This window comes from Anolis sagrei, chromosome 3 (genome assembly GCF_037176765.1).
Source record: "Anolis sagrei isolate rAnoSag1 chromosome 3, rAnoSag1.mat, whole genome shotgun sequence".
NCBI lineage: Eukaryota > Metazoa > Chordata > Lepidosauria > Squamata > Dactyloidae > Anolis > Anolis sagrei.
The window spans coordinates 198,699,183-198,714,548 of NC_090023.1; the positions used below are offsets into that span (position 1 = coordinate 198,699,183).

Genomic DNA, 15,366 nt, shown 5'->3' on the forward strand with positions numbered 1-15,366 from the left:
CTCGTTTTGTTTTTAGGGGGCCCTTGCATTTCGTTTTTTTTAATAATTCTGAAATTTTCCTTTAAAATTTTTCGAAATTTATGAAATTTCGTAATTATGCATCGATTCATTAATGGCGGACGAGATTGCACAATATGCTAAAAAAACCTCCAAATGGGACAGGAGGAATTTCTGAAGCTTCCCTCTCCCTCTGTTGTTGACTGTTGGTGTGATAAAACAAACAAGAACTATAAAACTTGCACCAGACATGCGAAAATAATTACGAAATAATTATGAAATAATTTCAAAATAATTATGAAATAATTACGAAATAAATTGAAAAAATTGTTTCAAATCTTTATTACTCCTCACACAATTCCTGCATGGCTCAATATTGGATCATAAGCTAATTTAAATACGAATTAATAACGAATTACGAAATTAACGAACGAAACCGCCCAAGCCTATTGTATTGTTAAGATTCCATAATGAACATATAATGAATAAGACAGTAGACACAGAAAAATAATACATCATTTGCACATCTTGTTAAAACTCTTACATGGTATGTTCAGAAGGAGAGAAAAAAACCAGAGACACTTTAGAATGGGGTAATGCACCCTGAGAATAGAGACAGAAGCATTTCTGCCCTAAATCTGCAGGTCTTTCTGTCTTCAATAGCCATCTTGAACTGTCATCTCCAGAACGAGATGCATTCTGTTCTGATCAAGCAGAATAGAATGGTTCTACTGCTTCCATTCATCTGGAATCTTCACTCCTTTTGTGCAAATTTTTCAAAGATTATTGACAGTAGTTCTGAGATTACAGCATCAAAATTCTTTAGTACACCTGGATGCAATTTTTGAGACCTAGGCACATCAGTTAATTTAGAATAGTAAAATATACATATATCACCTCAATATCTACTTTGATCTACAGTCTCCATACTGCATCATTTTTTCTATTTGCACCAGTTACAACATTGCTTCTCTTTTGGAAGAAGGCTAAGAAAAACTAGGTCTTGGACAGATCTACCTTTATTATTTCCCCATTGTATTTCAACATATTTTCCATCCAATGGCCATTTTCTACAATGAGCTTGAGCCACCATGAGATAACTTTAACTCTATTCCTAAACCAACAGCTTTATTTTTTCACTGAACACTTACAACAATTTTATAGAAATTGATGAATTTGTGTAGCCCTTTTATTGGCCTGTTTTGTTGTTAGTTCTTGAGAAATTCCTCTATTAAATAGACAGCACATAAATCAAAAGCAAGTTTTATAATGTTTGCTCTGGACCACACAATATTAACATTGGCTTGGAACATAATGATTCAGATGTCAGAGTGCAAATATTTCTGTTTTTCAGTCTACAAAAGTTATTTAAATCAGGAAGTAGAGAAAAAAGGTTCTAAGGTTATATTGCAGTATTGTTTGATTTTGAAAATAAACAGTCTTTTGAAAAATACTCGTCCAAACATTTTGCTTAGAGTATATATTTCAGAGCCTAAGTACCTGTACAGTATATTGTCAGAGACTTTCATGGCTGAAATCGCTGGGCTGTTGTAAGTTTTTCGGGCTGTATAGGCCATGTTCCAGAAGTGTTCTCTCCTGACGTTTCACCTGCATCTATGGCAAATATCCTCAGAGGTTGTGAGGTCTGTTGAGAACTGGGAAAATAGGGTTTATATAGGATTTTATTGGAGGTTGTTGTGAATGTTTCAATTGGCAACCTTGATTAGCATTTAATGGCCTGGCAGTTTTTAGGTATGGCTTATTAGTGCCTGGAGGAATCTTTTGTTGAGAGGTAATTAGCTGTCCCTGATTGTTTCTTGTCTGAGTTCCCCTCTTATTGAATGTTGTTCTTTATTTATGATTTTAGAATTTTTTAAAATACTGGTAGCCAGATTTTGCTCATTTTCATGGTTTCTTCCTTTTTGTTGAAATTGTCCACATGATGGGGAAACACAGCCTACAAACATTTTACAGACCTACTAAGAAAATCCAACAAATGTATTGTCGAAGGCTTTCATGGCTGGAATCACTACGTTCTTGTGGGTTTTTTCGGGCTATATGGCCATGTTCTAGAGGCATTTCTCCTGACGTTTCGCCTGCATCTATGGCAAGCATCCTCAGAGGTGAGGTCTGTTGGAACTGGGAAAAAGGGTTTATATATCTGTGGAATGACCAGGGTGAGACAAAGGGCTTTTGTAAGTTGGGCTAGGTGTGAATATTTCAACTGACCACCTTGATTAGAATACAATGGGCTGACTGTGCCTGGAGCAAACTCTTATTGAAAGGTAATTAGATGTCCCTGCCTGTTTCCTCTCTGCTGTTTTTGCTGTTGCAATTTTAGAATTCAACATCCAAATCCAACAAATGCTACTTTCAACAAAAAACAAGAAGGATCCTCTCATTTCTGCTGGAGTCTACCATATACCATGTAGACAAGTCTACATAGGGACCACCAAACGCAGCATTGCCCAAACACAAATCAAGAACATGAAACGCACTGCAGACTACTTCAACCAGAGAAGTCAGCCATAGCAGAGCACCCGATGAACAACCTGGACCCAGCATATTATTTGAGGACATAGAAATGCTGGACCACTTTAACAAATACCATGTCAGGCTACACAGACAAGGCAATGAAATCCACAAGCATGTGGGCAATTTCAACAGAAAGGAAGAAACCATGAAAAGGAACAAAATCTGGTTACCAGTATTAAAAAAACTCTAAAATTATAACAGTAAACAAAGACCAACACTCAAACACAGGGGAACTCCAGAGATGAAACAATCAGGGATAACTAACCACTAGGCTTGGTTGATCAAGAAAAAAAAATGGTTCTAAACTCCTATTGTGTATAGGGGCACTTGCGGTTCGATTTTGAAATTATTTCCAAAATTTTCTTGAAAAAAAAAGATCGGAAATACCAGGAAATACGAATCGCTTCCTTTGTTTCGTCAATGGAAGATGCCCCTCCCTCCCTCCCTCCCTCCCTCCCTCCCTCCAGAACCATTAAAATCTCGCAGTTTCCCTTCCTTTCCTTGCTGCGAGCTTCCATGCAGAAGGGAGAGGTGGGTGTGGCCAAGCACAACTCTCCTTGGAGGCCTCCAAGGATGGCAGTGCTTGGCCACGCACACCTCTTCCTTCTGCATGACAGCTTGCCAGGGAAGGAAAGCTGAGAGATTTTAAAATTAACACTTTTAAAATCTCTCAGCTTCCCTTCCCTTCCCTGGCAAGCTTCCATGCAGAAGGGAGAAGTGGGCGTGGCCAAGCACAGCTTTCCTTGGAGGTCGCTCGGGGCGTGGCCTTCAGGTACAGCTGTTCTTACCCACCCCCACCTCCTTCCTCTTTGCATCGGCGGCTTTGTGAGGTGGGCTTTGCAAGGTGGGCGTGGCTATGCCCAGCTCTTCCACATCGCTGCTTGTCGCCAGGGAGGTAGCCATGCCCACCTCGCAAAGCCCACCTTGCAAAGCCACCGATGCAAAGATGAAGGAGGTGGGTGTGGGTAAGAACAGCTGTTTCTGAAGGCCACATCCCCAGCATTTACGATTCACTGGCGGAAGTCGTAAGGAAGATGGCGGACGCGGCTTCTATATGGCAAAAACACTTCCAGGTTGCCAAAACGCGTCAATATCGCTTCAAAAGGTAATTTATTTACGATTTCATTACGAGTTAAGAAACTTACGACTTGGATCAACCAACCCTACTAATCACCTCTCAACAAAAGATTCCCTCAGGCACTAACAAGCCGCACCTAAAAACTGCCAGGCCATCAAATGCTAATCAAGATGGGCAATTGAAACATTTACACCCATCTCCGACAGACAAGAGTTCTTTCTCCCACCCTGGACATTCCACAGATATAAAAAACCCAATTTTCCTAGTTTCCAACAGACCTCACAACCTCTGAGGATGCCTGCCATAGATGCAAGCAAAACATCAGGAGAGAATGATTCTGAAACATGGCAATACAGCCTGAAAAACTTACAACAACCCAGTAAATGTACAATCATTGCATTGATGACTTTAATTTTGTTAAGAGCTGAGAAAATTTGCATTGACCCAACTGCCCTACGATATGTCAACTCCCATTGGCTTCCCTCAAAATGCCAAAGTAATCTTTATTTCTAGAGAAGCACTTATTGTTTTGAATTTAGTATATCACATGTGTTTTATTGCTATATTATACTCTGAATTATCTTTCATAAGCTCCATTCCAGGGCTATAACACATCTTGGAACACTGTGGAAAGGACAGGTCTAAATTACTCATTCCAGTTTCCCACTCCCCATCTATTTGCTCTGACATTCCTAAGTATTCATCTGAGATTAATGAACATAAAATAGAGTCAGTTAAAAGTGTTAATTGAATCAGAGCAGCTTTTACACAGCATGTGTTCAATAAATATCTGAATCTATTATTCCTCCAGCATCACTGCTGCATTAACCCATGGACTGCTCAGCAATAAAATACAAAGGGTAATAAAGTTAGTTGTATTTCCTTTCTTTTATTGTGAACAGCTTGGCTTCATAGACCATTGTCTATGTCTTGAGCAACATTAAGCATGCCAGATGCAATTAACTAAAATGCTTTCATGGTATGGATGCAGGTGATGGTTTGTCTGTTTTTATTCTGGAGGTGGGAAAAGTGCAATCCAGTTTGATTTGTATACTGCTAAAGCTTGACGGTATTATTATGACATCTGAGAAAGAGATGAAAATAATTAAGTGACAAGGGCATTAATTAGATGAAAATAATTTTATACCTGTTGCAGATCAGTGCTAAGACATTTAAAGAAACAGAGTAGAGGTAGTGTTTGAAAAAGGCGATAATTTTTCAAATACAGTGTTCCCTCACATATTGCGGGGGTCCCATTCCAGGACCACCCGCAATAAGTGAAAACCCACAAAGTAGGGATGTTATATTAATTTTAATATTTATACATTATTTTATATATTTTATATATTATCTTCTTATCTGCACTTCTTTACCTGCCTCCCGGGCTATCCGAAGGGCACCTGCCTGCCTCCCTGACCTCTGCAGACCCCGGCAGAGGCTCTGGAGCCACACAGGCAGCAGCAGGCCAGGGAGGCAGACCTTCCCCACTGCGCCTTAGGCCACCGCACTTCCGGGGTCTGTGGAGGCCAGGGAGGCAAGCCTTCCCCACTGCACCTCAGGCCACCACACTTCCAGGGTCTGTGGAGGCCAGGGAGGCAAGCCTTCCCCACTGCGCCTCAGGCCACCGCACTTCCAGGGTCTGTGGAGGCCAGGGAGGCAAGCCTTACCCACTGCGCCTCAGGCCACCACACTTCCGGGGTCCTTGGAGGCCAGGGAGGCAGGCCTTCCCCACTGCGCCTCAAGCCACCGCACTTCTGGAGTCTGTGGAGGCCAGGGAGGCAAGCCTTCCCCGCCATGCCTCAGGCCACCACACTTCTGGGGTCCCTGGCCTCACTGGCTTCCACTGGACGTAAATATTTAATATTTTTATTAATATTTTCAAAAACTCGCAAAACAGCGAGTCCGCTAAAAGCGAACAGTGAAGTAGTGAGGGAACACTGTACTCTCTTTCCATTACCAAGAAGATGGGAGGAAAATTCAATTTGTTCACACATAATAGTGGGGGGAGGGGGGGGAAGAGATCACAACTTCTTTGAAGTTACACAAAATTCAGGTTAAATTTAGTTTCAAATGTTTTATTTTTCTACCACTGCTTAGCTGGGGAAAGTGTGTATTAATGAATTCATGCTGTCAGATGAACATGAACTAAAACAATGACTCTACATGGTGCATTCCATTTCATGTGTTTTTAACCATGATTCAATACCAGAAACAGGAAGGAAATTGCATAAACTATTTTATAGCCCTTTGGGATTATTTAGTTTTGGGGTGTTGTGGTCTCGCACAGATTCATCTGCTGTTCACACAAAGGAGTGTGTCCATCCATCAACATAGGTCTAAAACGAGCACTAGAAGGGACTTGCGTGCATATTTTATATTGTGGCAAATGTTGTTTCTAAGCAAGCACATAAAGTGTCATTTTTAACTTAGGTCCAGGCATGCATGATGGAAGCATGCAAAATAGTGAGAAAGATGTTGGTCATTTTTATAAGATGATGTACAAGATCTGAATTGTTTTCTTCTTCTTCTTCTTACCCACTCAACTTTTACAAGTACTTGACAAAACTTCTTGTGCAGAATGCTTGCGCAAACCTGGGGCTGTCCATCTCTAAACCAAGCCTTTGGTTAGTACTGATGTTAGAATTTCATGAACTCAGCCAACAGCTTTGTTTGACAAAGGGGTACCGATCACTTTATTTTGCACCAAGTGAAATTTGGGGAAATGATTCACCCAATGGCATGGGCTCATATGTCATCTTTCCCATTCTGAGGTCTATGGCAGAAATTATAAGGGATGACACTGGTAAACTCCTGACTAGGTGGAATGAACAATATGCATTTCAAGCTATGGGTAAGGTATATATATATAATATATATATCTCCTTGGGTTTGTTTTTCAGTTTAATTTGTATATAAGTTGGAACAGGTACATTTTTCCAGCCACCCAATTTTTTAAAAAAATGTTTTGGATAGCATAGGAAAGAGTTAAACACCCCTTCGGTGTTTGTTTTGCTTTCTGTGTCCCTGTTCAGAAGATTTAACTTCACTTTCTGTCCCTGTGACAATTGGATTTTGAAAAATTTGGGTTGTCATGGAAACAAGGATTGGTGATAAAGCTTCAGTGGAGAAACTTGATAAATCCTACAGGCATGAATTTCCCTTTCTTGGGGTAATTTTCCTTTCTCTTCCTTTTGTCTCCTCCCATTTTGTAACTAGAAATCATATGTAAGTCGAATGTTTGGAACTGGGGGGCTGCCTGTATGTGTGTGTAAAAAAAACCTCTCCCAAAAGTTAAAATACTTTTTTTTTGTCATCAATCATGATGTCTCGTTGCTACTTCTACATTAAACATGATTTGTTTTCTGATTGATCTTTTGGAGGTTAGCAGTGACATAATTCTTGGTTTGCCAGCCTTTGTGGCAAATCTGGGCAGCAGTGTGAAAATCCTGGCACCCTGTCCAACAGCTGATTTTTCCCATCCCACATGGGAAAATGTTGCCACTATGCCAGAGCCTCATTGTTCCTAAAGGAACATAGGCCAGCTTCTATGTTGGCGGTGACAGCAGCATCATACCATGCTGCCACCCTAGTTCATCCACGGAGCCCCATCGGAAGTCACCCTATGTCGTATGATGGGCAATGTGGGGCTCCATAGGTGAACTGGGGCAGAGGTGCCACCCTGTGTGATAAGGCCTGTTAATTTGCTAGTCTGAATGCTGTCATATATTTCTGAGGAAATCACATTGTGAAAAGTGGGAAAAAAGTAAATAATCAGATACATATTCTCAGCCCTAGAAAACAAGGGTTACCAATACCATCTTAAGAGTTTTCATAAGTCACATATGACTTTGAGGCACACAACAACAATACATACTCCTTAATATTTAACATGATCCTAAGAAATTGGTTCACATGATACCTCCATAGTAAAATATAAACTGAAAATATACAAACAATTTTTTTACTCATTTCTGGGAAAGGGAAACATTTTAAGAGAGCGGCATAGGCCAATGTTCTGTTATTTTAAACTTTCTCCATCAACAAGCTTAACATCTGTGTTATATAATCCTCCTACACAGAATCCAGAAGGTACTTTCAGGCTCATTAAATACTTGACTGCTGCTCCACAGTAATAGGATTTTTCTCCCTTTATTCTCTTCACTCAAACATATTAGTTGCATCCATTTTCTTCTATTTTTGGCCATTATGACATAAATGGATTAAGATTTTTCAGAATGCATTTGTCTATAAGCATATGATTTCCTTTTTCACTTGAAATGCAGTTTGCTAATGAACAGGGCATTCTTCTTCCCACATGTCATGATAAGAGCTCTATGCCGCTGTTATCTAAGCATGTTTAATCAACACGTGAAGAAGGAAGTGAACTAATCCTTTCCATCTTCCATTCTGAGTAAAAGCCCTTTCCTGATATGGAGTGGTGCTTCTAAATGGGAGAGCATTCCTTACATATGGACACTGTGCTTGAAATGGTGAGGGGAGATGTTTTTGTTGTTGATGAGGATTTGTGTGTTCCTGAGGCTGGTAACATGTGAAGCATTTTCTGTTCAGATTTCTCATTTCTCATAAAAGAATAGCAAGAGATAGAGTCCATTTATTGTTTGTGACCAAAGAGCATTGCAAAATATGATAAATATACAAAAACATAAGCAGATTAAATAAAATATAAAGTACAGTAAAATATTTGTATCTGTGGGGAATATGTTCATAGCCAGACTGCATTTACATGAAGTCCCCAGACGTAACCAAATACCATGGAATAACTTGAGTTCTGGTCCCAGCATATTAGAGATTTTGAGAAGGATATCTTGCCCAGGAATTTCAAGAGCACCTCTATGATAATTTCTGGGGGAAACATACTATAGAATCTTCTGGAGGACCTAGCAAATTCCTAAAGACTCTTTTTCTCTGGGTGCATGTAAGTGAAGTCTCAGATGTTGATTTTGCAGTTACAGATAAAAACATGATAAAAATGCAAAAGCATCACCAGATAACATTAAATATAATAAACTATTTAAAAACCACCCATTATTTTAGAAGATATTTTAGTAACCGAAAGGATTGCCTATAAATGTAACATTCTTTGCCAGTTTTAGGTGTCTTCCAAATTAGGGTGGGGGGTGGGGGGGGGAGAGTTCTTATGCTTCACATTGAGGTAATAATGAATAAGGAGATATACAATTATGAGGATTATCATGGGATTTGTGTAGGGTTGCTACATATCTAAGAGCCAATGTGGTATAGTAGTTTAAGAATTGGACTATCCATTTCATCAGACAGGGTGCTTTTAGCATCCTTGGATGCTTTCACCCCATCTGGAGGGCTGATGGGCTCACTGCCCATCAGACGAGGCGAGGGAGCTTGCTTCCTATGGAAGACCACCCCCAAACGGGGTGAAAGTGTCACCAGATGCTTCCCCAGCAACATGGGAGACTTGCTGTGTTCTGCTGGCTCCAATGGAGCCATCATGGGGCCTCCTCACAATGGCGATGCTTTCCCTATGTGATCACGAGAGGGAGCTGCGTGTGGGGTGACAGATTCACCCCACTGCTCCCTCTTTCCTTCCCAAAAGCCTGTAAAACTGGACACTTTGCTAGGGCTGTATGAGGAGGTCGTATGATTCAGGACCAGGATTCAGTTCCCCACTTAGTCATGGAAAACAATTGGGTGACCTTGAGTGGGTCACATAAACTCAGCCCCAGAAAACCCCATGATAGTTTTGTCTCAGGGGCACCATTAGTCAGAAATGGCTTAAGAGTGCACAACAGTTCAATGCCCTTCATTTCCTGGACATGTCTGTTTTTTTCAAAGCTAAATTTTCTGTCTGGGCAGATCTTTAAATGTCCAAGAATTTTGAAAATATCCACAGCTCCTTCTGCTCCTGCCTGCCAATGTGGCCTTCATGTTGCCATCTTGCCATCCTCATTGAGTACTCACTTGGATAAGGGGCAGTGGCAGGCCCAGCGCGGTCCTCAGAGGAAGAAAGGTAATGACTCATGTATTGTGATGTTGGGGTGGGAATAAGAAGAGAAACACTGGAGGAAGAAAGAGAGATAGTCCAAGGTAATTGAGAAAACCTTGAGAGAACCTTCATCTGCAAGATGTAATGGAACAAGGTGGATTGATGGAGTGTGTTGTATGGCTATTGGAAGAGGCAGATAAGGGACAAAGCAAAGACAAAATAGTTTCTATTTAAATACAATGAAGGCAAGAAATGTTTCCAGTAGCAACTGTCACAGCTTATACATTAAAGGTATTCATCACAGTGAAAGTCTTCAAAGCAATCAGTGATTTGAAATATTTGGTCTTTTTTTTTTTTTTTTTTGCTTTTCAAAGTGTGGTAAGACAAGATTTATGCATATTGCTTTTTGTACTCTTTGTAACCAGATGCAAAAGGAGGAAAGTGAACATACATCTTCACATCTAGAAAGGAAAGCTGTTTTGCAAAAAGAATCTCAAACTTAATTTAATGTTCCACTCTGAAAACACTCAGACTGTCACAAATCTATGTGGGCTCATTTTAATTAAATTATTGATATCATTGTAAAATGCTTAGATTTTCCAGAAAGCTTTTTATTGAATCAGATCAAAACTCAACTATCATGACAATTTGATTATTGTAAAATGATTGTGATTAGTCTCAAGATTAAATAAATCCATTTTGTTTCATATTTCTTAAATTTATTCTCTTTATCACATTGACAGGTATAAATGACTTTAGCTACCTACATACAAATTGTTTTGAATTATCCATCTATGTGGGCTGTGATAAATATCCACATGAAAACGAATTGCCAGAAGAGTGGGAAAATAACCGGGAGTCCCTTATTGTTTTCATGGAACAGGTATGAAACTGGAGACTTTGGCTGATGCAGGTTTGGATCTGTTTCAGATTATCTTTTTAATTGAGGACACTCACTTTAAGTTACCACCACTATTGCAGTGATTATTGTAACTACAACTACTACCAGGAATGTTATCAAATGTACTCTCCAAGCAGAGAAGAAAAATATTGATCCATATATAAAAGGGGAGTGGGAGAGAGCAGTTATAGCAGTTTTCCTATCCTCTGGATGGTGTTTTATTAAAGACTAGCCATCCTCTGCCATGTGTTGCTGTGGGCCAGTCTGTGTATATGTGTTTTGCATGCGTATATATGTATGTGTATATATGTGGTTTTGCAAAAGGAATGTAATGTATTTTTTTAATTGTTTGGCATTTAAGCCCCTTCTGCCATGTTTTCCAGTGTTTTTATGAGTGATAGTCACTCATTGGCCTGAAAGGTGTCTTGTGTCCAAATTTGGTGTCAATTGGTCCAGTGGTTTTTGAGTTATATTACTCCCACAAACAAACATTACATTTTTATTTATATAGATAATGGGTCTTAACTGCTTATTCAAGATCAAGACAATCCCAAATACTTTGCATAGCAGCAAATATATCTCAGAAGAATATATTATTGGGACAACTGACCCCTCCACCAAGTTATGGATTTCCTAAGAATGTGTCAGATTCCATAATTCTTTTGAATAACAAATATTAGCACTCTGATCCTATGATTCCAAGTTCCATCTCACCACTGAGTTGGAAGAAAGAGGTACTAGAAACATCCTATCAATCCAATGTAAAGAGAAGAGTCTCAGGATGGGTTACAGTGGAACTCTTTTAAATACATCTTGGCTTTTTTTCTCCTTGCCATAATCAACTGTTTTACAACCAGTTTGAAAGCTGGAGCAAAAGGTGGTATGGTGGAACTGTTTACATTCCAACCCATTTTGTTAGACTGTCTCACCCACAGCTTGAGCTATTTTTCTCTTAGTTTTATGGCTGTGGATCTTAAGGAAACCTTTCTACTTTGGAGTAGTAAGTTGCCCCACCCCTTTGCCCAGGAAAAATGAGCTATCTTTAGTTTAAGGTTATTACCACCAACGAATCTTGGAAGCAAGACGTGTCTATAGTTGGTCCCAGTGAGATCCAGGCTTGGACAAGCCATTTCAAGCCAATACTATTATTACTATTCTGAGAACTCTAGTGGCTATACTTATCTACCACTGGTCAGTGACAGCCTGAGGAGTTCCCTGCACCTTTAGCAAGGTGCCAGGCCTCAATATTTATTTATTTATTTATTTACCATATTGGTATACTGGTTTTCTCAGCCCGGAGGCGACCCCATGCAGTTCACGGTCAGCAACTTATACTCGAGTATATACGGTATATTACTTACTCATGTTTTATCCGTATCTCAAAAGTAAATGCAAGTGTAGCTTAATGGATCTGCAAATGCATTTAATTGCTTGTCATGCCTCTGAGCTGGGCAAATGGTCATGCTGATTTTTCCAAGCTTATGTTATTAATTGAAAATATATAGGCAGAAACCGATTCTGTTTACATACATATACATAAGACATTTGGTGATTGTATGCCCTTTAGCTGTCATAATAAGACACACTGGAGAGGAAAATCTGGGTCAAGCTCCAGTAACACAGAAAAGAAAGGGAAAGATTTGACAGAACACATTCTGTATAGTAAGTTGTGCAAAACGGGCCCTCTGAAACTCATGACTTTCCCTGTTGCCTTGGGAGACATGGAGCAATACTACCACATCTTAAAATGGAAGAAGTTATGCTATGGAAAGAGTAATGCAATATATGGATCTGTTTCTGAGAGTAGACACAGTTGTGTAAATGATCAAGTAGTCAAACACTTCTGGTTTAAAACAGAAACAGATGCTGCTTTTCTGATCCCCTGCTGGAATTTCATGCACCTTATATCATAGGGGCATATTTTCAAATTGAAATTGCATTAAATATAGATTGTCCAGTAGATAATACACATTCTTCTAGCCACATCTGATGCTGAAAATACAGGATAGTCCAAAACTAACATGCTCTATGGGGACATAACTGATTGTTACTTCTCTCTGTCCTTGATTTCTTTGTGTTTTATTGGGCTGGTTTTGGCTCTTGCCCCAAAATGAATTATACACACACACACACACACACACACACACATACATATATATCATACATATATATCATACATATATATCATACATATATATCATACATAGTAGTCTGTATTTCACCATAGTAAGAACACATTTCATGTTCTCTTACAGCTATTGTCTAATTTGCTCACATGTGCATTTATTGTTTTGGACAGGTTCATCGAGGAATTAAAGGCATGGTGAGGGATCTACATGGAAAAGGAATTCCAAATGCCATCATTTCTGTAGAAGGTGTTAATCATGACATTCGCACAGGTAATTGTCCCCACAGGTAACTCTGTTTTACAGCCTAGGTTGAAAGGAGGACCAAAGGAATTGATAAAAAGTGAGATGTACTCAGAGGCGGCCCTAGGTAATTTTCAACGGTAAGCAAACAGTATTTTGGCACACCCCCCCCCCCCCAACCAATCACTGATATATATTTTCTGTTCATCGTGGGAGTTTTGTGTGCCATATTTGGTTCAATTCCATCATTGGTGGAGTTCAGAATGCTCTTTGATTGTAGGTGAACTATACATCCTAGTAACTACAACTTGCATATGTCAAGGTCTATTTCCCCCCCAAGAGCGCCTCAAGAGCGCCCCTGGGAAAAATTAACTATACTGCAAATGCTTACTTTGCGTAATGGGTTGAGCCGCCCCTGGATGCATTAATGTTATCAAAGGGATATTTCAATGGATCAGTGAGTGGTCAACACAATAGTATATTTAGTTTTATCTAGGAGCACACCCAGTGACACTAATAGGCCTATGACTGGAAGGGTTTATGAAAACAAGACTAATATACTGCAAATCCAAAAATTACATGAAGTATCTTTTGGATTATGGGCAATCCAGTTTGAGAGACGATTAAATCCTATACTAGTCCCCAATATCGAGTCCTAAAACAATAATGCAACACGTAATTAAAGACAAACATTTAGATTTTTTTGAAAAAAAAAGAAAGAAAAACAATAGGAGTGATGATGCATGTGCGATAATAGTTATTTTTTTATCCTTCAACAGCAAATGATGGAGATTACTGGCGCCTTCTCAACCCAGGAGAATATGTGGTCACTGCAAAAGCAGAGGGCTACACTGCTTCCACCAAGAACTGTGCTGTGGGATATGACATGGGTGCAACCCGCTGTGACTTTACCATCAGCAAAACCAACTTGGCCCGAATCAAAGAGATCATGGAGAAATTTGGAAAGCAACCCATTAGTCTCTCACTCCGACGGCACAGACAGCAAGGAAGGCAAAGACGCCAGCAGTTTAGACGACTTTCTAGAGTGTAATAAATTTTATGCTATCCTATCCCACACCTAAACTGAAACCTACTCTAGTAGTAGAAATATATATATAGGATATATTTATAAATATCCCTTTCTAACCATACTCCTATTAGCAATCTTGTACTGAAGAATATTTTTGAGACATCGCAGTTCATTGTTTAGATTTATATTCTATTCTGAAAATATTGGAAAATAATATTGATGCCTAAAAAGAACATGCAGAGTAGCATTTGAGTGTGGCATCTACACCCTTTCAGTTGGAGGGCAGACTCCATGTAACTGAGAGCTGGGAAAAATTATGTGCAGCTATGACATCAGGTGATCTGCTTCACTAGAAACCACTGCATTAGAGATGCTGTGAATATCAGTTTTGGATTGGGGTGGGTGGGTTGGAAATGAGATTTCATAATTTAACACTCAGATAAATGAATGTAAAACTCTGGGTTTGGCAACAGAATATGGATTTTTCATCTATTCAGGTACAACAAACCCTAAATAAAAGGCATCAGGGAGCAAAGACACATGTGCGAAAAGAGAATCAATTAAAGTCACATCCTTCTGTTATATAAAAGGAAGCGCTAGATGAAAAGGTTCATTCAAGGTTATTTTGAAGGTATGGCTGTGTGGCTCTGATTAGTCAACAGTGGCCTCACTTTAAAAAATATTTTCCCGTTGTATGATGATAGCTTGGTGGTAGATTTATAGCTCTGCCAAAACTAAGTGAACTTGAGCTCAGGCCCAGCAATAACAAGCACCCTTTTGAATGTATAATAAATGCATCATTCATTGAAGTTGTGCTTTTGTTTAAAGAATCCTCATTGTATAGTCATAATGTTAACATGAAATTTAAATACATATTCTATATGTTTTTCTATAATCAGCCTTACTGGACTTGTTCCAAGAAGACATCTTAATAAGACAGAATATTGAAAACTTTGCTGCTCTGTTTATCAGTGCTTAGATTGATTGTCCTGTTGGTAATGTGCAGTAACTGGTCTAGTTATATTAGAGGGAAGTCATGCTGACAATAGTTAAGAGGTTAAATCATGGTGGACAAGGATGGCAATTTATTTAAATCAATGAATCCTATCTATCTCCTTTGCTGGGAAATCACTTGGCAAGTGACTCTCTCTCAGACTCTGCTTCATTTTTACAAATAGGGATACTTATGTTTACTTAGGACTTCAACTCATGCAGTAAAATCAGCATTTCAATACATTTAAGAAGCAACCCATGGTGCCCTTCACATGATGCAAGCTTCAAAGGTATTTTGCCGTTTCTAAAGTGTTGGTTTCCCCAACGATTCCTAAGCTGGTTCACAATGGTTTATTTTTAACTTTTTCACATAGAGACAGGCAAAATGGTCAATTTCCTCCATGTGATGTTAATCCCTGTTGCCTATTTGTAAATAAAATTATGACACTGTGTGTGGAAGGAGCCAAAATGCCAATTTTCCCA

The 15,366-nt window shown here is 39.2% G+C and overlaps 1 protein-coding gene across 1 annotated transcript in view; it reads left to right on the forward strand.

Moving 5' to 3' along the window:
• The window catches only part of CPXM2 (carboxypeptidase X, M14 family member 2), a 92,314-nt gene extending 77,615 nt beyond the window's left edge, over positions 1 to 14,699 (forward strand). The window contains exons 12-14 of the mRNA XM_060768595.2: positions 10,334 to 10,473; positions 12,791 to 12,890; positions 13,640 to 14,699. Coding sequence (XP_060624578.2) covers positions 10,334 to 10,473; positions 12,791 to 12,890; positions 13,640 to 13,911 — 512 coding nt within the window. The 3' untranslated portion in view covers positions 13,912 to 14,699. The remainder of the gene's footprint in view (positions 1 to 10,333; positions 10,474 to 12,790; positions 12,891 to 13,639) is intronic.
• The last annotated feature ends 667 nt before the right edge of the window (positions 14,700 to 15,366 follow it).